Source organism: Aethalodelphis obliquidens, unplaced genomic scaffold (assembly GCF_003676395.1).
Source record: "Aethalodelphis obliquidens isolate GAN/ISIS:26980383/991018 unplaced genomic scaffold, ASM367639v1 scaffold6, whole genome shotgun sequence".
Classification (NCBI taxonomy): Eukaryota; Metazoa; Chordata; class Mammalia; order Artiodactyla; family Delphinidae; genus Aethalodelphis; species Aethalodelphis obliquidens.
The window spans coordinates 32,171,639-32,193,217 of NW_020837950.1; the positions used below are offsets into that span (position 1 = coordinate 32,171,639).

At 42.8% G+C, this 21,579-nt stretch overlaps 1 protein-coding gene across 8 annotated transcripts in view; it reads left to right on the forward strand.

The window, feature by feature from the left end:
• The window catches only part of LDB2 (LIM domain binding 2), a 381,494-nt gene that overhangs the window by 124,336 nt on the left and 235,579 nt on the right, over positions 1-21,579 (forward strand). For all 8 annotated transcript variants that reach the window (XM_027103291.1, XM_027103290.1, XM_027103293.1 and 5 more), the window contains exon 2: positions 15,065-15,167. In XM_027103291.1, coding sequence (XP_026959092.1) covers positions 15,065-15,167 — 103 coding nt within the window. The remainder of the gene's footprint in view (positions 1-15,064; positions 15,168-21,579) is intronic.

Here is a 21,579-nt window from a genome sequence, read left to right on the forward strand (position 1 = left end):
TAAGATGTATCACTGATATATGTTATTTAATGTCCACCCAACCCTGGCCTTGAGACTTTCTCCACCACTTAGTAATAATGCCCTTTATTGGGTGTTTACTCTCTTCCAGTCACTGGTCCATGTGAGGAATTATTATATCCATTTTCTACCCAGTGAAGTGGAGGCAGAGAGAGCTTACGTAATTTGCCTGAGGTCACACAGCTAGTAAGTGGTAGAGCCAGGATTCAGGATATTTCATGCAAGTGGAATCATTCAATATGTGGCATTTTGTGTCTGCCCTCTTTCTCTTTGCATAATGTTTTTGCCGTACATGTTGAAGCATTTATCAATATTTTACTCCTTTCATTGCTAATAGTGTTCCATTATACAGAGATACCACTTTGTTTACCTGTTCATCAGTTGATGGACATTTGGATGATTTCCATTTCTGGGCTATTGTGAATGATGAAGCAATGTACAAGTCTTATATGTGATCTCTTATTACTGATATTTTCTGTCTCATGTCAGTCAAAAGGGATGAGTTCTGAAGCCAGGACGTGGCTCTGAACACTGATTCCAACATGTACCAGCTGTGTGAATGGGAAAATTAAGTAACCTGTCTGAGCGTTGGTTTTTTTTTTTTTAATCACTTGTTAAAGGAGAATAATAATAGTAGCTACCTGATCATGCTCAAAAGCCTGAAATATATAATGCACAGTGTTTGGTTCATAATTAAACACACAATAAATATGTGTGGTGAGAGGAGTATTGCAGGTGAAGAGGCGGAAGGGATAAAGGGAAAGTTTGTCAGGCTGCAACGACGTCCAGGAGAGTGGTAGGTGCTGAGTGGGTGGGTAATGCTGGCATCTGCCTACCTTGTGCATCGGGGCTTTCAGACTACGATGAGAAGTGACCACAGTGCATGAGAGTTCCCGTTTCCTCAGCTCTCCAGTAACGTGTGGCATAGTTCAGTTTTTTTTTTTTTTTGACAATCACATGGGTGTTCAAGGGCTTGGATTTAATTTACCTTTTCTTGACTACAAGTGAAACAGAACATCTCTTCATTGCTTCATGGACCACTTTCTGCGAATGGTACTTTCACATTTTTTGCTCTTTTATATGTTATTGATTTTTAATCTGGAACAGTTCGTTATATATCCTAGTTACTAATCCTCTTCCAGCTCATCATTTATATTGTAGCCTGTTTACAATGTCTTTTGTCATATGAAATGTTTATATTTTGATGGATTCAAATGGATCGCTTGTTTCTCATGATTTGTCTTGTGTTTGTTTACAAATTTTCCCCCTGTTCTGAGGTCACACAAAATATGCTCTCTTTTCTTCAAATAGTTTGAAAACTTTGTTTTTCTTCATTTATATGTGTCATCCATCTGGAATTTATATTTGGTTATGTGAAGTGGAATCAAATTTATTTTTTCCATGTGAAAAGCCAACACTACTTACCCATTTGTCTATCCTTTCCCACTCCCCCATAGGGCCACCTCTTTCATAGACCCAGGTCCCATGCATGCTTCTGTCTCTCAGCCCTCCATTCTGCCCTACTGCTCTGTTTATCCATCTTGCTTTCTTAATTTTACATTATAACCTAAGCATGCCTTTGTGTTATTATAAACCATGGGTAAACATTATGTTTAAAGATTCCTATTTTCTTTCTTTCTTTCTATCATGGTTTCTGGAATCATTTCTCCCTTGTAGGGCAGCACATTGTTTCTAGTTTTGTTTTTTTTTTGCTATTATGAAGGCTCCTGTGGTGAATATTTTTGCATATAAAACATTTACATAGTTTTGGATTATGTCCTTTGGATGGATTCCCAGAAATAGAATTACTAAGTCAAAGGGCATGAATATTTTTAATGCTTTTAATTCATGATATATATTTATTTTAAAAATTAAAGGGAATAAAGATTCTGGTAGATTCCTAGTACTCTATTATGTAGTTGTAGCCAAATGCACTGTGACAAGTCTGGATCTGGGAATTGTTGCCCTGTAGAAGTCCAAAAGAGAGATTAATGTGGTCTCTTTGATAAGATTTCTCTTTTCTTTTTTCTTAACACATTTCTTGGTATTTTCATTTATTCAAGCCATCATTTATTAAGCACCTACTGTGTACCAGGTTCTACAGCCAAGTGGGCAGCAGGATCTCAATGAGCTTATGTTTTTTAGTAGGTAGGAAGACAACAAATAGACCAAATCAAGTGATAAGTTCCTCCTGGAGAAAAAACATTGACTGATTAGGTAAAAAAGTTGGCTCCTATAGACTAGTGACAAGTGACACAGAACTTGAGATTTGAATGACAAGGAAGAGAAAGCTACGCCAAGTAGAGGAAAGGCATCACTCATGGATGGACCAGCGAGTGCAAATGTCTCTGTGGTGGACCAGAGTGTGGCCCCGGGTTAGAAGGAATGTCTGTGTTGCAAGAGCCCAGGCCCGTGAGCTGTGTTCAATGAAGGGAACTGAGGCCAAGGAAAAACACCAAGTCCCAACCACGCAGGGCAGTTTGCTCCATGGCTAAAAGCAGCAATGGGAATCCACCGGATGGTTTCGACAGGGAGTGATGCAATCTAGTGGGCGTTGTTCAAAGATCATGCAGGCTTCTCAGCAGAGCACAGGTACAGGGAAACAGAGTGCTGGCAGAGAGAAAGATTAGGAAGCAATCACTGCTGTCCAGGCTGGAGGTACTGGAGGCCCAGACAAGGAGTGCAGGTGGAGGGAGAGAAATGTGGGTGGGCTCCATTCTAGGTTGGAAAGAGATTGCTGTTGGATTGGGGGTGTGGACTTAGCAAAAGAGCAAAGTCAAGAATATGCCCTAAAAGTTTGGGCTAAGAGAATGACAACTTGGAATTACATTATTGACATAGAAAAGAGTGGGGAGAATAGGTTTGAGGTGTGGTAAAAATAGGGGTGGGTCTGGCTTTGGCCATGTTCAGTCTGAGATGCCTCTTTGGTTAACAAGGGGGGAAGTTGGTGACACAGCTGGAGCCGGGGATCTGGAGGCCAGGGAGAAGCTGGGAGCTGTGATACAGACTTAGAGGGAATCTAAGACCCCAATAAACAGATGTGTAAACTGAAAAGAGCATGGAGGCCTTCGACCATCATCAAGAGAAACCTGTTATTTTCCTTCTGAGTTTTGAGATTATGCTGGATTTCTTCTATTTATCTTTGTGAACAAAAACCTTTTCCCTTTTCCCAAGGAAGAAGAGGGGAAAACACGAGTTTTCTTTTCTTGCTTCAGTCCTGGCACGGCCTTCCAATTTTGAGTGGTAACTCTAAGAATTATTCCTGTCATTTGATTTCGATGCAATTGGGCAGGTCACAGAATTAAGCTTTTGCGGGCTTCCCTGGTGGCACAGTGGTTGAGAGTCTGCCTGCCGATGCAGGGAACACGGGTTCGTGCCCTGGTCCGGGAGGATCGCACATGCCGTGGAGCGGCTGGGCCCGTGAGCCATGGCTGCTGAGCCTGCGCGTCTGGAGCCTGTGCTCCACAACGGGAGAGGCCACAACAGTGAGAGGCCCATGTACCGCAAAAAAAAAAAAAAAAAAAAATTAAGCTTTTGCATCTTGCAAGCTTTTCCAGAAGTGTTCTTTCATTGTCTGCTGTGTGTATGTTGGAACAGAAAATTTGTGCCTGATTTTATGGTGCACTTTTCCCAAGATATACGACTTGCTGCCTCATCACATTATCCTGCCTCTCAGGACCTCTCACACCTAGAGGGTATGATGTAATATGAGGTATGGTGCTCACCGCCCAGAACTGTCACCAGCGAGACCCATGCTGCTAGAGTAATGCTTCGCTAGGTCATTTTCAAAGTGGGTTTGCGCAGGGTCCCTAGTATATTATTTTTTGATATGTCAGAGTGCGTGTTTCCAGGTTGGAGTCTGACAGAGGAAATTTAATTATGAAGAAAATACTCCGCCTCCTTCACACCAGAATAGTATAGATGAGAACAGGCAGTGAAACTTTGCAGCTAGAAACAAACATTCAGGAATCACAATATTCAGGAAGCAAATCCCAGTGTTGCCCCTTACTTGGTCTGTGACCTTGGGTATATATCTTGACCTCCTGGGGCCTCAGTTTCCCCATTTAAATTGGGATAATAAAAGTACCAACTTGATAAGGATTCTGTGATGACTAGAAAGTAATGCGTTGTGAAACTCCTAAGCACTTTCGTTGAGTCACTCATTAAATATTTAACACCCCTGCTTAACAGACATGTGAACAAAAAAGAGAATAGAAGTGTCCAACCATCATGAAAACACGATTGTGTTTCTTCAGGGTTTTGAGAATATGCTGGTTTTAATTAAACAGATATTTATTTGTTAAATGAAATAATTTAAATAATCAAGTAATTGAGTACTTATTTGTTGCATGCCTGCCAGGTGTTAGCAAATACACAGGCACGGGTAGAGATCCTGCCCTCATAAAGCTGATACCCATCCAAACTTTTAAAAAAAGTTATGATTTCATAATAGTTGCAATAAATCCAAAGCTTATTTTTGGCACCTCAACTTGTATACATTTCAGTCATTATTTTTAGATTATTGTAAACAGCATTTCTCTTTGGAATCCTCACAATTAATGAACACTTTCGTAGGTCAAGGGCAGAGATTGAAATACATGATTTTTCCAGGTGTTTGGGGTGTTTGATGTAGATTTAGCTACAGAGGCATATCTGCTGGACGCCAATTCCTGTCTCTCTGCCTGTTTTAAGAAATGTCTCTCCCAAGGCAGCAGCACAGGGGAGTGAAATGTAGTAGACACTTTCTAAAAGGGAAGCCTCGAACTGTGAGTGAAACCCTGAGATATTCTGTCAAGACACATAATTCACTCTTTTAGTAACATGCCGTTTTAGAATTTCTCTGTTAAAATGATAACGTTTACTGTTAAATCAAATGCAATTTAGTTGAGAATAAACAAAGTCATAGTTGAGAATGAGAGAGAAAAAAAACAAAAACAAAATAAAACTACAACCTCTGGGGGACTTCCCTGGTGGTGTAGTGGTTAAGAATCCACCTGCCAATGCAGGGGACACAGGTTCAAGCCCTGGTCTGGGAGATCCCACATGACACAGAGCAACTAAGCCCATGTTCCACAGCTACTGAGCCTGCGCTTTTAGAGCCCGCGAGCCACAACTACTGAGCCCGCGTGTCACAGCTACTGAAGCCCGCATGCTGCAACTACTGCAGACTGTGTGCCTAGAGCCCGTGCTCCGCAACAAAGAGAAGCCACCGCAATAAGTCAAGAGTAGCCCCTGCTCGCCGCAACTAGAGCAAGCCTGTGCAAAGCAGCAAAGACCCAACGTAGCCAAAGAATAAATGAATAAATAAATAAATTTATATAAAAAAACTACAACCTCTGGGACATGAGATTAAAAAAATTCCATAACATTAAATAAAATGGGGGGATTTAAAATTCTCTCCCTGTGTTCATTACATGCTTGTTCAAAATTACCAGCTAGTGAGAGCAAATGATCTTACCTTATTACTTTTATTTCTGTGTCTCGATGTAGAATTCCATCGATGTGATGGAAAGCCTTGCTTTGAGCTGTCTGTTCAGGAAACAGAGCCCCAAACATTCAGTGCATTAATTGGAGATTGAAACAACTAAGAAGACAGTAGAAAGTTTGAAGAACATTGCTCTAGACAAAGAACATCGTAGTAAAGTGCTTATATGAGCCCAAACTCAAGAGCCAGAGTCCCTGTGTTTGAGATATCTCTGCTACTTGTTAGCTTCATAGTCTTAAGCAGATATTTAAATCCTCTGTGCCTCAGTTTTCTCATCTATAAAATGGCATGAATAATAGGACTTAGCCCCTAGGGTCATTGTGAGGTTTCAAGGAGTTTATATTAGTCAGTGGATTCAGAATGGTGGCCGGCACACGGAAATGCTATGTAACTGTTGACTACTATTATTAAATGCGGCTAATTTGGAATAAACATGGTTTGATACAAGACTCCTAGGTTTGGGGAAATGAAGGAAGCAAAAAGACCTTTGTAGTTAGAGAAAATAAAAACCTGCACCCCCTTCAGTGTGTGAGAGCCTCTAGAAAGGGAAAGCCAGGAGATTTGGCAGGAGATTATTATCTTCTGTCTCAACATATGCAAGTGACAGGCAAAGAAATTTAGGGAAAGCAAGTCTGGCCAAGTGTGCATCAGTCTTGGTCCTGGAGACACATGTTTTTTCTGCAGTGTTTTCTAAGAGAGATCAACTGACATGTGTAAGATGGGAGTGACCACAATGGTAAGATACAAATGAATAGTGTGCTCTCTATGTGTGCGTGTGTATAAGACAGTAGGGAGAGGAGATATCATTGTTTTCTAGAACCGCAAGATACTGAAGAAAGTCAATGCCCTCCTCATCTTCCCGTTTCCAGACCCCTTCATACATTCTCTCCACTTTGACCTGTTTAAGTTTATTTTCATTGAAAAAACACACTTTTCAAGAAATAGATGCTTTATGTGTGGTTCATCCTTTGGAGGGGGTGTATGTGTGCCACGTGACAAGTGGTTGCCATGGTAATTTCTCATTATTGTTGAATTGAAAAATAATTACTCTGGCAAAAATCCCACATAACCTGTCAGTGCTTAAGTTAAAGATGCTGGGGGGCAACCCTGGCACCAGGATCCTGTTTTTGGTGGAGAGGGACAGAGATAGGAATGGAAGAGAATCCGAGTTGGAAGCAAAATGCTTTTGTGGATTTTTAAATATAATTAAGACTCTCTTCTGCTATTTGACCTGAGTGCATCTCTCATCCTGATATATGATTTGGCTGCCGGGGCTACTTGGGCTCACCTGTGAGATGGGACAAAGGGACCAAGGATTTTCATCACAGAAATGTATAGAGGGGATTACTCAGAGTGGAGAAGCTTTAATGGTGTTTTTACCTAATTAAGATATACGGAGAATTGCAGGCCACACCCCTCCACCCGGGTCTGGGTTCAGGCTGAGTTAATTTCGTCTTTATTTACCTGGAGGCTGCTCTCTGCTATTGTTACTTTCCAGCTTTGGGAAAAGAATCCACTTTTTACTTATTAATATTCACTAAGCACTAAATATGCACTGTTCAGGTACTAAACAACAGCCAGGATTGAAAGGAAAAGGCAAGCATGACCTCCATGAGAATCCTTGTGGCAGAGCATATGGAGTTAGATGGCCCTCACTCCCTACCTGTGCACGCACACATTGGGGTGTTTGGTACTCAGTCATTCTGTCTCATGAGCCATTTCGGAGGACCATGAAGCAACTATGCTTCCTTTCTTGTGTTGTGTCAAGAACTCATCCTGCTTTTGGTTAATGAAGTCCCTGGGATACACTCTGCCTTTAAAAGAATGATAGGAAAACTTTTATTAGTAGTGGTATTTCCATCATTGCATATTCTTTGGACTTTCAGATGCTCATCCTTCTCCTGGCAGAGCTGGACTCTGTTTTGTAATTCTGTGGATCTTGTTATTACGTCTCACATGGAAATATATCGCTTGGAAATGCTCTTAGTTTCATCTCTACCCGTTCATCTTCAGACCAGAAGTCTTCAATCTGGAAACATAGGGACCTCCTAATGGAAGAGCCAAAATATACACACGTGCACACCCTATGCCTAGGCATGGCTGCTTTAAATATATGCCCCAGAGAAATTCTTACACATTAACACAAAGGGACACTGCAAAGATACTTATCGCAGCATTGTTGTAATGGCAAAAAATTAGAAACTGTCTAGAGATCATTAGTAGCAAAATGCTTAAATAAAATATATTCTTTTCGTCTAGTGTACTACCATGTAGCTTATATAAGGAAAGAAGAGGCCCTAATATATAAAATGGAGACAACTCCAAAACACAATGTTGAATGAGAAAAAAAAAGTTTAAAGAAGGAAACATAATGTATGATATCATTTAAATAAAATATTAAAAACATAGAACAGGGCTATATATGAATAGAGTTATGTATGTATATAAATATAAAAGATGGGCTAGGAAGGGCCGTATGATTTTCATGAAATGGTTGTTTATGGGAGCCTGGGGGAAGGGAGAGAAAAATACAGCAAGCTATGGAGACCCAGGACGTTTATTTTTATTTATAATTTTTAATTCCTTTTAAAAAGGAAAGAAAGATATTATTTTAATAATTGTTAATTCTGGATAATGGGCCATAGGCCTTCACCATATTATCCTCTATTCTCTATTTTTAAAAATTACTAAAGTAAAACATCACTTATTTATTTATTTACTTATTTTTAAACATCACTTATTTAAGTTACAATCAATGAAGTGTATTCACTTAACCAATGTTTCACTGAAAAGAACAAGAAAAATGCCCAAAGGTGGTTCAGTGGAATGGCAGTGTAGGTGGGAAGTAATTTCTGCATCAATATGAACTTGTCACATGCATGGTTGGTACGTCCACTGATGAAAAGTGAGGCAACAGTGACATGACAGAGAGAAGCCTCTGCTTGTACATTGCCCTGGTCCCCTAGTCACTGAGTTTAGACTTAAGATTCCTGCAATCTTCGAGGAAGAATCTTTTTTTTTTGTTTTTGTTTTTTTAAACCAACGTTTCAATACCTAGATGTTGGGTAGGAGTTTATTTATTTACTTATTTATTTATGTATGTATTTATTTTGGCTGTGTTGGGTCTTCGTTTCTGTGTGCGGGCTTTCTCTAGTTGCGGCAAGCGGGGGGGCACTCTTCATCGCGGTGCGCGGGCCTCTCACTATCGCGGCCTCTCTTGTTGCGGAGCACAGGCTCCGGACGAACAGGCTCAGTAGTTGTGGCTCACGGGCCTAGTTGCTCCGCGGCATGTGGGATCTTCCCAGACCAGGGCTTGAATCCGTGTCCCCTGCATCGGCAGGCGGACTCTCAACCATTTTGCCACCAGGGAAGCCCCGAGGAAGAATCTTACTCACTGTGTGGTTACGGCCTCACCATCTGTTCTACTCCCTACTGGGTAATTTATAGGTGGGAGATCTGTTGAGGATGGAGAGATGCCTAATGCCTGGTCCTTATCCGTTAGCATCTCATGGTCCTCTACAGCAGCCACAAGTTTAGATAAATTTATATTGCAAGGCAGTGATTCAATTATAATATGATCCACACTCGAACAGGGTAGAGGTATCAAGCTTTCCTAGCACAGGAGACAGGGGAAAAAGGAATCAAAGGACTGGGACTTGGTATTTGCTGGACATGCCAGGCCAAAAGAACAACATATGCAAAGACAAGGAGGCAGGAAATGGTTAAAGACGGACCCTTGGTTCGACAAGGTAAGTTGCTGGGTCCTTTGGCTCCACACAGGCCAACTCCTGACCATACTGGTGCCCAGAGTGGTAAGAGTGGCTTTTCCCTGGATAGAATGTCTTTTCCGATATATCCACCAAATGTTGTATCTATGCTATGTGGCAGTAACTGGTGTGCACGGCCACCCCACCTACCAAAAACCTCAGGCTATTGGTTTGTTTTTAAAGGCATTTGTCATAACCTTTACCTCCAAGTCTTGAGAGGTTGATCTGGGCCTGCTGGTCAGTCTCAAGGCCCTTCCTAGTTATTCTCCACATTGGTTTGACTGGAGAGGATTGCCTGCATGGACAGTGGGCAGCAAAATCCTACCTTCCCTTCACACCTTAGGGGAAACCAGACTTAGTGAGCTCCTCTTTGGAATCCTTGCTGCGAAACAGCCTTGGAAACTTTCCTCACACAGCCTCCTACTGGTCAGCTTATTGGACTTGGCCATGTGACCTGCTCCCAAGGGAACTCCTTGGTTCTTCCTCCAATGACGGAGGCGCCAAGTATGCGATCAGGAGACAGAAGTGTTAGCCTGTGGATAGATAGAACCGCAGAATCGTGACCAGTCATTTTCTGTTATATTTCCTTGGTCTCTTGCACATGTTGCCTTTGTCTGCGAGGCTCAGACCATCTAGATGACCGACATCTAGACGTTGAATAATGGTGGCACTGATTTTTTATCATTGTCCACAACTCATGAGGCTGTTAGCTCAGCTCTGTGGCTGAGAACTGAGATTCCACCAGTCACACTGTAAGATCTTCTGCCAGAGATTTTGTATTTGGTTTAGCATAGGTCTTTGTAGCTGCATTGCAGCGGCTGCCTGGACTCCTGGCCTAGTCATCAGGCAAATGTCTTCCATAAAATTGCCTCACTGATCCCAGGAACTATACCAGCCAGCCAAATGGAAGTAAGGACTGTTCAAAGAGGAGGTTTATTTTCAGAAAAACAACATGAAGGTGGGGGAAAGTGGGCAAAATCTGAAAGAACTGGAGGAGGAGATCTGTTCAAGCAAAATTTCCTCTTGCTAATTAATGCTGGCCTCTTCTTCTACTCTTGTGAATCTTTTTGTCTTCAACCTAAGGTGGAAAATCACTTTTTTAAGCAGAATTATTTGGAGAAAACCTGGCCTGGTCAGTTCATCAGTTGTAACAAACAAATCTGCTGCTGTGGTGAGGGCTGTTGGTAACAGGGGAGGCTATGCATGTGTGCGGGCAGGGAGGGTGTGGGAATTCTCTGTACCTTCCTCTCAATTTTGCTATTTAAAAAAATAGACTGGAATTACGCAGACTTGGATGTGAACTTTAGCTTTGCCACTTTCTAGCTGTCTGATCTTTACTAAGGAGTTTAACTTTTTTGAAATTCAGATTCTCTGTTTATAAATATCTGAAGGTCAAAGGAGACCATAAGAAAAAATAATAATAGCTGCCATTTATTGAGCAACTATTATGTGCTGGGCAGTTTCTCCTTAGCCCTCACAGTCCACTGAACTGATTGTTCCCACTTTGCAAATGAGCAAACAGATGCAAACAAATTAGGAGGCTTGACTTAGGTCATCAGCGAATAAGAGGCAGAATTCATATCTTGAAGCCAATGTAACATAGAGGTTAAGGGTATAAATTCTTCTAAGGATGCCTGCTCTGCCCCTGGGGGCAATTAGGACAGTTGTGAATATAAGATGGTTCAATTCATGGAAAAAACTTAGAAAATATTGAGTTATGGGTACTATTGTTAACCCAGGGCCCCCCAAACATGCATTCTTTCCATGATCTCCTTCCTTCAGAAAAAAGCCAAGTTAAGACTGGCCTGTACTTGAAATTTAGTAATATTTTCTTAAAAATACTACTTTTTAATTCCCTTTCTCCATCAGCATTTTTCCTCTCATAACTAAGGACTAACTCAAAAGCCTTATATATGTGTGTTGGGGGGCAGTTGACAACTATAGCTTAAAAATAATATCCAAATTTTTTGTGTGTCAGTTTAAAAATATTGGCCAATAGACAAAGTAGGGTCAACCATCTAGAGCTCACAAAAACTGTGTAAGTGATTTTCTTGAGTTGGGTTTTTGATGGAACAAAAAGGAATTCCAGTCTTTCAACCACTCATTCATTCTATCAGCCAAAATGTGTATATATTCTATTATGTACCTATTATGTGTCTTGCCCTGTGAAAGCACATATCACATATTTAGTTTTGGAATGTTCTTGCAAGATTTGTGACCAAAGCCAATTGATTTTTTGTGTGTGTATAGTCACCTGATATGACCTTCTCCTACCAAAACTGTCCTGACATTTCCTGAGACATTGACTCATCTCATGTTCCATTATAGTTGGTTTGAATCAAATGTCATCCCCCCTTCCTGGGTCATCACTCCCCCTCCCCCCTTGATTTCTGCCAACACTCACTTGTCTGGGCCCCGTGGAACCTGTAGGCTGCTCATAGACAATTCTCCCACCTCCTTACAGCCTTAATCCTTTCTTTTCTCCTAGTGACTTCAGATCAGCCTGGGTTCTCCCTGGGCTTTTACCTTCCACTAGTCCGTTTTCTAGCAGACGTGCTAAAAACCAGGAATTAGATGACAGGAAAATGGAGGTAGAGGAACTGATCTAGTCACTGGGCCTGTGAACAATTAGCAGGCCAAAAGGAGTTGATCAATTTCCATTCAGAGTTTTCACTGTGTTGTAGACAGGTATTGTTGCCAAGTAAATGGGTTACAAATAGTTGAAGTGATTTGGAGACATGCTTGATATATAAACTTTTTTTTTTTTTTTTTTTTTTTTTTTGTGGTACTCAGGCCTCTCACTGTTGTGGCCTCTCCCGTTGCGGAGCAGAGGCTCCAACGCGCAGGCTCAGCGGCCATGGCTCACGGGCCTAGCTTCTCCGCAGCATATGGGATCTTCCCCGACCGGGGCACGAACCCATGTCCCCTGCATCGGCAGGTGGACCCTCAACCACTGCACCACCAGGGAAGCCCTATAAACATTTTTCATGTAGAGTTCTTTAGAGCATGGAATGCTTCATCCTTTAGGAATGGTGTCAAAGATGGTAGATAAAGGTAGGAAAGGGGCATTGTATTGATCTTTACTGTGTTCCAGGCACTCTTCTGGGCACGTTACAGCCATTAACTTATTGAATTTTCACATCTACCTTGCAAAATAGTTATTAATGTAACTCTTGTTGTATCTGCTGTGAAGATAGTTATTACTGTTGTTGTTATTATTATCATTATCTTTATCCTTAATTTCCAAGTAAGGAAACAGGGTCAGGGAGGTAAAATAAGTTGTCCAAGTTCACATAGCTGGGAAGAGGTAGTGTCGGGATGAGCCTCCTCTGAGGATTGCCCGCAGGACGAATTCCACCAGTGTTGTAATACCACCTGCCCTACCGCATGGTGCTGGCCTCTTTCTGGGCGTGAGTCCTGGCATGTGGGACAGTAAGTACAGCGAGGAGCTGGAAGAGAAACCAGCCTGAGATAAAATATGCCCTTTTCCATCTCCCTTCCTTCTTTCTGAACCCTAGCCCTTGCCTTCCCAAGGACGCCAGAGAAATGAGTTGGCAGAGACCGGGGCAGATCTCAGATGTCCGAGAGTCCCAGTCCCTATATAGGAATTCTGAAAGCGTTCCCCCCACTTTCACTTTCTCTCTAATATCGTATTACATGATTAAAATATAGTTCTGGGGCAATCATTCCTTGAACCGGCATTTTGACACCACACTTAATAACTATTATGGCATGAACGTGAGTATTTTAAAAAGCTACATGTGAACACCAGCTCTGCTGTTTATTGGCCGAGTGGACTTGGGCAAGTTACCTTCACCACCTAATCCGTTTCTGCAGTTGTAAAACTGGGATGATAACGTGAGCAGTTCCAGCCAGTCACTGAACAGCTTTCATTGAGTAATACCATGGCCTCGTCACCGTCTGGGGCCTGGGAGATGGAGAAGCAGACAAAACACAGCCCCTACTCACAAGAAACTGATATCGTACTGACAAGGGAAAAGAACAAAACAAGACCAAGGATCAGGGTGGTAATGATGAGCGAGTGAGAAAACGTATATAAAGTATTTAGAACAGTGTTTGGCATGTGGTAAGCGCTCAATAAATGTTAACCATTATTCTTTTTCCATCCGTATAGCAATTTGAAATGAAAACAACCCTGTGTGTCCAGGCTCCCAAATAGGGTTTCTTGCCCCAGCTGCTTCTTCACTTCCAAGCCCACTGATTTTTCTAGAAGCTCTGACAGTTTCCACAGCATTCAGGCCCTGTGCCGTGGTCTCAGGTGTGGAGCGAGGCTGTCTGTTTGATGCTCAGTCGGCTGCGCCCTGCCAGTGGGTTTGAGCCCTTTGAGGGTAGAGACCAATCTCCTATCCTGCTGTGTATTCCGAGGGCCTGCACGTAATAAGTGCTCAATAAACATTTGTTTCTGAAGGGAGATGGGAGGGGGGTGGTTTGTATGTGGAGTCATGATATACCCCTGGATGGTTTTATATTTACTGTATTCTACTAAGAAAAGTGTTGGCTTTTGGTATGGCGATTGGGAGGAGGCCAGAGAAAAAGAGACAAGGACATTCATTTGTCTAAGCTTCTTCTTTTCTGAAAAGAGGAACAGCATCGTTCTTCAGTGGCCCCTTATTTATTCCCGTTGGGACTGAAGGCTTGTTCCCAAGGCCTGCCAGTGACAACAACTTAATGTTGTCATAAGCAGAACAACTTAATGGGAGGAAGAGAGGCTGGTGAGACCTTGGCCGGGGCCCCAGGGTGGGGGCCTTTAAGAGAGGAGCAGCGGGCCCCTCTGTGTCCTTCCGCCATCTGACAGGCAGCTGGGAAACATCTTGCCCTGAAAGCTGACGCTAACCAACAATTCTCTGTAAAAAGACTGTGCTTAAGAATTTGAGGGTAAATTGAGCACTGTACAGAGAATGAGGCCCAGGTATGATTCCCCCTTTTAAATGTAACACTTTGCATAACCCTCCTAATTCCCTGTTAGAGGAGGCCCTTCCCCTGCCCTTGAAGCTTAGCAATGATTTTAATGGCCTTCAACTGCGCCAATTTCAAATTATTTTCTGGATGAGCAAGGGAAACATTCAACCCAAGACAAACAAACAGAGTTCATGTGGATGGTTTGCATTCTGCTGAACTATTCTGTTTTTAATAACTGATTTAATAGCGAGCAAGTGATTGCCTATAATCTTAAACCAATCCTCAAGAACAATCCACATGCATGTGATGGTTGCTCGTGCACAAACTCATCTTTCTACATAAATCCGTGTAGCAATACCTGTATCTTTTATAGGGATGTTTGCATAGAGGAAGACTACAAGCCACACACAACTTTTTTTTTTGAATAAATTATTGTTAAAAAATGTACTCTTCTCCTTAACCTGGTTGTAATATTGTGCTTTCTGTTTGTAAAATCGGACTGCTAAATGAGCGAAGAGAAAGAGAGAGGGAAAAAGCTGAATGCATTTTACATTAAAAGCAAACCTTTTTCTTAAAAAACGTCACATTGTGCTCCAGAATACGTTTATTAAATCTCCCCAAATATGTCCTCGAGAATTAATTTTCATTTGCTTTGCATTAACTCGTTTATTGAATTGGAATTCAGTCCTCATTCGAGGCAATTAATTTGAAGAGTGACCACACGCCTGCCCACACCCCTTCCAGAACACCCACATACATATGCTAAGTCCCAAGCCACCGATGACTGGATTTTTCTGCCTTTTTCCCTTTTCTTTTCCCCTTTGAGATATTTTTCCACTCTTGCCTGTTAAATACATGATCTGTCTTTTTGCAGGATAGCGACAACCTCTGGTGGGATGCGTTTGCCACCGAGTTTTTTGAAGATGATGCCACATTAACCCTTTCCTTTTGTTTGGAAGATGGACCAAAGCGATACAGTAAGAAAGAAGTTTATTTTCTCTAATATTCCCTCTTTTTGTGCCCGTAAGAAAACCACAGGGGTCTTCAGAGAATAATACAGTGCTGACAGGCTGACAATAATCCCGGCCTCCTGCCTCTGATCAAGGCACTGTCACCGGGTGGCAGCCCGACTCGGCAGCAGGAGATTTCCTTCGAGGCTTAGGATGTTTGGGCATTTGCCAGTTTAGAGAGCGAGGCAAATGGGAACCAAGCCCCCCAATGATAAGTGGTAGCTGCATTGTGGAGACTTGCCGTCCGTCTCTTCCCTGCGACCCTTCTTTATGCTTGACAACACCTCACACCCAACGCTCTGCTTGAAGTTCCCTTTAAAAATATATCCTCACAATCACTGTATCAGCTATATCCTTCTAATTCCCTCTTATCAATTATCTCAGGTATTTATTGGACAAGTGCTGTGTTTTCTTGGGGGCGGGGGAGGCCACAGCTGCTTTGAACACACACTTTGGGATTCGTGTTGACAGAATTTATAGTTCCTTGTCTTTCTGGCGAGTGATAACTCTGTAAAGATCCTCAAATTACAGCCTGTGGCACCTTGGGTAACAGCTGATCTGTCCTGATTAGGTTCAGCCAACTTGTCAGAGATCAGATTTGCTAGTTGTGCTGTAAGACTGAGAGGCATAAATACGTCAGCACAAAGACAATTAATGTCCAGTTAGATCAGAGAGAGATGCGTTTTCAGAAATCAGCGTTGCACACGTGAAGGGATCTGTCTGTCAGAGGGTAAAACATCCCAAATGTGTCAAACACGGAGCTGATGATGGGACCAACCGCAGTATGTACAAATGAGTCGGTCCAGAGCATTGAGTAAATGATGGGTAATAGCACTCTTGATATATACAATGAAAAGATCTGATTGTTGCTAAATGTATTTCAAAGCCACTAGAGTACAACCAGTGCTTTTTTTTTTTCTTAATTTTACAGGACTTTAGATAACTTAGTATTTGGATCTATTGTATGATGAGTTGATTAATTATGCTAATAAATAGATGGTGATTTTGCAAAAGTGGCGAACCGTGGAAAGCAGGACAGCTTGCTCAATCAAAACTCATTGCCGGAAGCATCTCTTTAGATTTGTATATTGTGGGCTTTCAGAGGCTGGGACATTTTTAATAAATATTTTGGGTGAGAGGGGCAGCTAGTGTGCCAGACAAGGGGCTTTTCCAGAATGTCTTTCCATTCAACATAATGACACCTGTTGCAAGCACTGGCAAGCCCACTTCATTGGGGGTCCTGGTAAGTTCACTCGCTTTCTGTGTGTGGGAGCTCCCAAGCAGCCTCACACCCTACAGAGTGGGAGCGTCGGGTACAGAAGCTGCCGTTTCAGAATTCCCTAGGGGATAAATGAACGTGGCAATCGAACAATTACTCTCTCCCCAAAAGCCTGCCGGATCAATGGTGAATAATTTCGAACCAAGCAGTCATCCATCCTCTGAGTCTTCTTATTTTTTTCTGAGGCATAAGCTCAGATAACTTCAAGTTATCATTGTTTTATGTTCCTGTGCTGTGTGTGTGTGTGTGTGTGTGTGTGTGTGTGTGTGTGTGTGTGTGAATCCGTCAGGGTCTGCTCAGGGAACTAGAATTACTAATAAAACAGATTCTCAATCTTCCTTCTGTCCACCCCTGACCCCAACATCATTTGGGGGTGAGGCATGATCAGTGCTTGTTAAGATCTTATATTCATGTACAGGAGTAAATGCCTGACTACGAGCCATTGTTGCCCAGGTTTCTTTGTTTCTCTGAACCAAAATATTTCCCGAGCGGCGAAGAGAAACAAAGATGATCGACAGTCTGGAGCCCAGTCTCATCAGCTGCTTTGCTGACAGCCTGGTGATGTGCACACGCTGCTGATGTGCGGGCAAGTGACAGTTGATTGACAGCCTAGGACCGGGAGATAGGGAAGATGAAGGATGCTTAGAACGCCTGACGCGCTTGCTGTTTATGCAGCGCTCCAAGCATCTCGCGGCCACCTTAATCCATTCACGGTCCAGGCACACTGTGCCGGGTGGGCAGGGAAAACACATGCTGGCCCTGGGCTGGGGCTGCAGCACTTCCTGGAGACCTTGCAGGGAGCTGAGAGCTTTGCATTTCTGAGGAAGAAAATAGGACTTGGCTATTACATTTGTGTATGTAAAACATTTCCCCGTATTGCTTTCATTCTAGGTACCAAGAAATATTCTAGATGAGGTTTACTTAATCCTTACTAGAAAAATCTTTTCCTTCTCCCTCCCCATGTCTACTTTTTCAGAGGGTTCCTCTGGCTCTAAGAGTCTTTAATCTCTAAGCTACCGTAAATCATGTAATATGTGTTTACTTGTTGTCTGCCACCCCCTATTAGAGTGTTATCTCCCTGTGCACAGGGTCTTTGTTTTATTTATTGCTGAATTCTCAGATTAATACAGAAACCTGCACAACATAGGTACCCAATAAATATTCATTGAATGAATGATTGAATGAATGGACATTTGGGGAAAAGTTTATATCCCAAACAGAATGCTGGCAAAACAATCCCTATACCGACATCCTTGGACTTACTTAAATGGGAAGAACTCAGTCCAAAGTGCTCTACTGGTGTTTTCAAATAAGCTCTAGGATATGGTTGGATCTGTTTTAAGTTGCAGGGGTAGGGGGGACTCAACATATAATAATTCAGGAAATAATTATGTTGGGGAGATATATTACTCTTCCTTTCAGAAAGCTCTTCTGTATCGATCTTATTGCTCCACCCACCCCAGTCCTTACTCTCCTGATGGGAGTGGGCCCCCTCCTCAGGTGGGATATGATTGGGATTGCCGATGGAGACTACTGATGTCTTCCTAGAAGACCGGGGTGAGGTTTCTGTGGAGAGGGGCCAGACAGACAAGGTTACTGGACCATGTAGCAACTGGGATGTGTGTCCCTAAGGCCATGTGCCTGCCCCTGCCTTGTGGGGCTTCATGAAGTGTTCCCCCAGCAGCTGGAGAAGCCAACAGTCCAGGGAAGTGGTTTCTGCTTGGGTTAGGTGGAATCTCAAGTGGGGAAGAGGGCCAGGGGTAAGAGATTCCCTCTTGATCAGCTGGTCTGTGGTTAACGACCAGTAGAGCTGAAAAGTGTCTTTCTGGAAATGGACCCTTCCTTGGTCCACAGAGCCCCAGCTGGTGAGTTATTAGACCTCAGGTTGACCGACTCCAGAGTCAGAGATGGGGCACCCCCGCCCCCCGCCATGCTATCCCTACACCTCCCACAGCTAAGAGGAAAGAAATGGATTTGTCAATTCACACATTCCAAGGAACATAACTGTCTTATTTGATAGAGAGGGCAACGCAAGAAGAGGAATGGGGTCTCAGCCCTCTGCACACTTATTTTGCAATTCTGAGTCCAGCGTGGTGTATGATTTTCCTTCCGCATCTTATACAGAAGCAACCGTTCTTAGGTTGCTTGCTCACCATTAGCTTCCAGCGAGGATTGATTTTCCTCTGCTCCTTTTCTGGGCGTGTAGTGGAATTGTGCCCCACAGTCTCCGCGCTCCTGATGACCAGCACAGAACCTTTTGGGTAAAGGTACTGGTAACTGCCTCAGGAAACCTAGACCATGTCCAGGGCCACACTGGCCATGCTCTTCATCTGTCGGAAATACATGGTTCCCAATTCATTAAGGAAATATTTCTTTGCTGGGAAAGATACATGGAGAGAGTCCTTCTGGGACTTCCCTGGTGGCACAGTGGTTAAGAATCTGCCTGCCAATGCAGGCGACACGAGTTCGATCCCTGGTCCAGGAAGATTCCCACATGCCGCGGAGCAACTAAGCCTGTGTGCCACAACTACTGAACCTGCGCTCTAGAGCCCGTGAGCCACATCTACTGAGCCCATGTGCCACAGCTACTGAAGCCCACATACTCTAGGGTCTGCGTGCCGCAGCTATTGAGCCCACGTGCTGCAACTACTAAAACCGCTCACCTAGAGCCTGTGCTCCTCAACAAGAGAAGCCACCACAGTGAGAAGCCCGCACACCGCAATGAAGAGTAGCCCCTGCTGTCCTCCACTAGAGAAAGGCCTTGCGCAGCAATGAAAACCCAACGCAGCCAAAAGAAAAAGAGAAAGTTCTCCTGTGACCCATGGCGTTGGAGAGGCTGGGAGGCTAATCAATGTAGTAGAAAGCTCACAAGAGTTCAGTGTGAACATTCCTGGGTCTTAACCTGTGCTTGTATTGGTAAACAGAGCCTCCATTTCCTTATCTGTAAAATGGCCATGAGAGTACCATCACTGGCTTGCAGTGAAAATTAAATGAGATAATATAATCAAAGAACCGCAGAGCATTTGAAGAATGTGGTAGTCAGCGTTGACTATTATTATTGATAACAATGCGTGACATTGGCATCACTACAGCTTCTGTGCATTGGAGAAGCTTGCCATTGGCAAGTGCTTATCAAGTACGTAGAGCTTGCTGGGCAGTGGAGAGCCTACAGACCCTTCTGATGGGCAATTCCTGCTGAACTGCACCATTGAAGAAATCACCCTCTCCCAGGCTTTCAACTGCAGAAACCCACTGTCATCACTGGTAAGTGATGTGCGAAAGGAAGGGAAGGGCAGTTGAGAATGTGTGGGTTCTGTGCTTTGGGGGTTAAAGACTCCAAACACTAAACTGTGTCCAGGTTGGTCTTGCTTTGGAAATTGGGGTGGGGGGGAGTTGACATAAATACTAAAATGCCATCTTATTTGGGAGCACTTCCTATTGGCTGTTTTTAAGGGAAAGTTGTGTGGTTCAGGCAGAAATTCCTGGTCTGAAACCTTGGTTTCAACCCAGCTTTGTCTTTTACTGCCTGAGTGATTTGGCCTAAGTCGCATTCTAAGCATCCGTGGCCTCATCTGCAAAGTGAGGGTTTGATGAGATGACACGTAAATTTCTTAGCAGAGTTTCCAGTGCCTGGAAAATGCTCCATAAATAGCTGTTGTTATTCAATTGAATTCCAATGAGCATACCTCAGCCTCTAGATTGAGATCCAGGACAACTCAGATACAATCATCACTAATCCTTTAAATGTTGTTTGTAATTTGAGGGTGATGGGTCCCGGTAATTTCCCGTCTGACAACTGTTATTTCATCTTGAGTTTCACATTCTTTCTGGGGTAAGGGTTTCTGGCAGAACTACACACCTTTATAGTCACATGAGCCAAAGACTATTCTTGTTTCCTCTGTGACTGCTGGGGGTTCATTTCACTGTCCAAAAGCAGAAAGTTGTTTTGGGATATGTCATTGCTCTCCGAGATGTTTTCTTCTGTTTTCCTTGGTCATCGCGTCCCATTAGATATTTGAAGGACTGCACATAGGCCCCTCTGTGGAGCCGTTTCTTCACAAGATGCTTATCTTTTACATTTTCTCTCCTATTTCCCTTTTTTCTGAAAGCTCTGATAGCACTGCAATATTGACAGAGTTCTTCAATTTTGTCTTGTAATATGTGTTTTTATGTGTGGTGTATTTGGATGTGTCCCCCTAAGGAAGAGAAATTCTACAAAGCCCAAGTAACTTGACTATCTCTGGTTCCTTTTTTTTTTTTTTCCTGTCTTTTTATTGGTTCACCTTGTCCAGCTGTGTTTTTATTGTGCTTGCTATATAGGAATTCGGAAAGCATTTTCTCCCCACTTTCTCTTTCTCTCTAATATCATATTACATGATTAGAAATACATTTCTGGAAAAATCATTCCTTGAATCAGCATTTTGACACCACGCTTAATAACTATTGTGGCGTGAACGTGGGTATTTTTAAAAGCTACATGTGAAGAGCGTGTGCTGCAGCACACAGGGAGGAGGATTTACAAGGCCAGAATCTGCGCCTGTCTTTTCTACGGATAACACCTGTAAAGAGTCCACCTGAGATCTGGAAATGTACGGGTTTGTGCGGCCAGTGTTTAAAAACCCTTAGTTTCCTCAAGAGACATGTGCCAGTTAGTCCAGGGGTTCTTCCTCTATAAAGTAACTTTGTTCCTCTGAAAAGTTTGCATTCCTTTTCTTTTATTCATTTATGGAGGTAGAGATCAGAATCACGGACTCTGGATCCCTTTGAGCCTCTGCTTCACCAGAGCTGTGCGAAGTTAGGCCTATGACTTGATGCTGGGCATCCTGCCTAGATTTTCTTAACCTCAGTTTCTTTATACATAATGTCTAGGTGATAATAATGCCAACATCATAAGACACTTGTGAAGATTAAATAAGATTAAGTAACATGTACCTTAGCTTAGTGCTGTCTGGGAAAAACACACAATAAATATTTATTGCTTGAATAAATGAATGGATGAATGAATGAGTAAGAGAATGAGTTAAACCTATGATATGCCAGTCACTTGGAATTAAAATAGAGGATAGTTTCCATTACTTGTTCCATCATTTAGCGCATAGA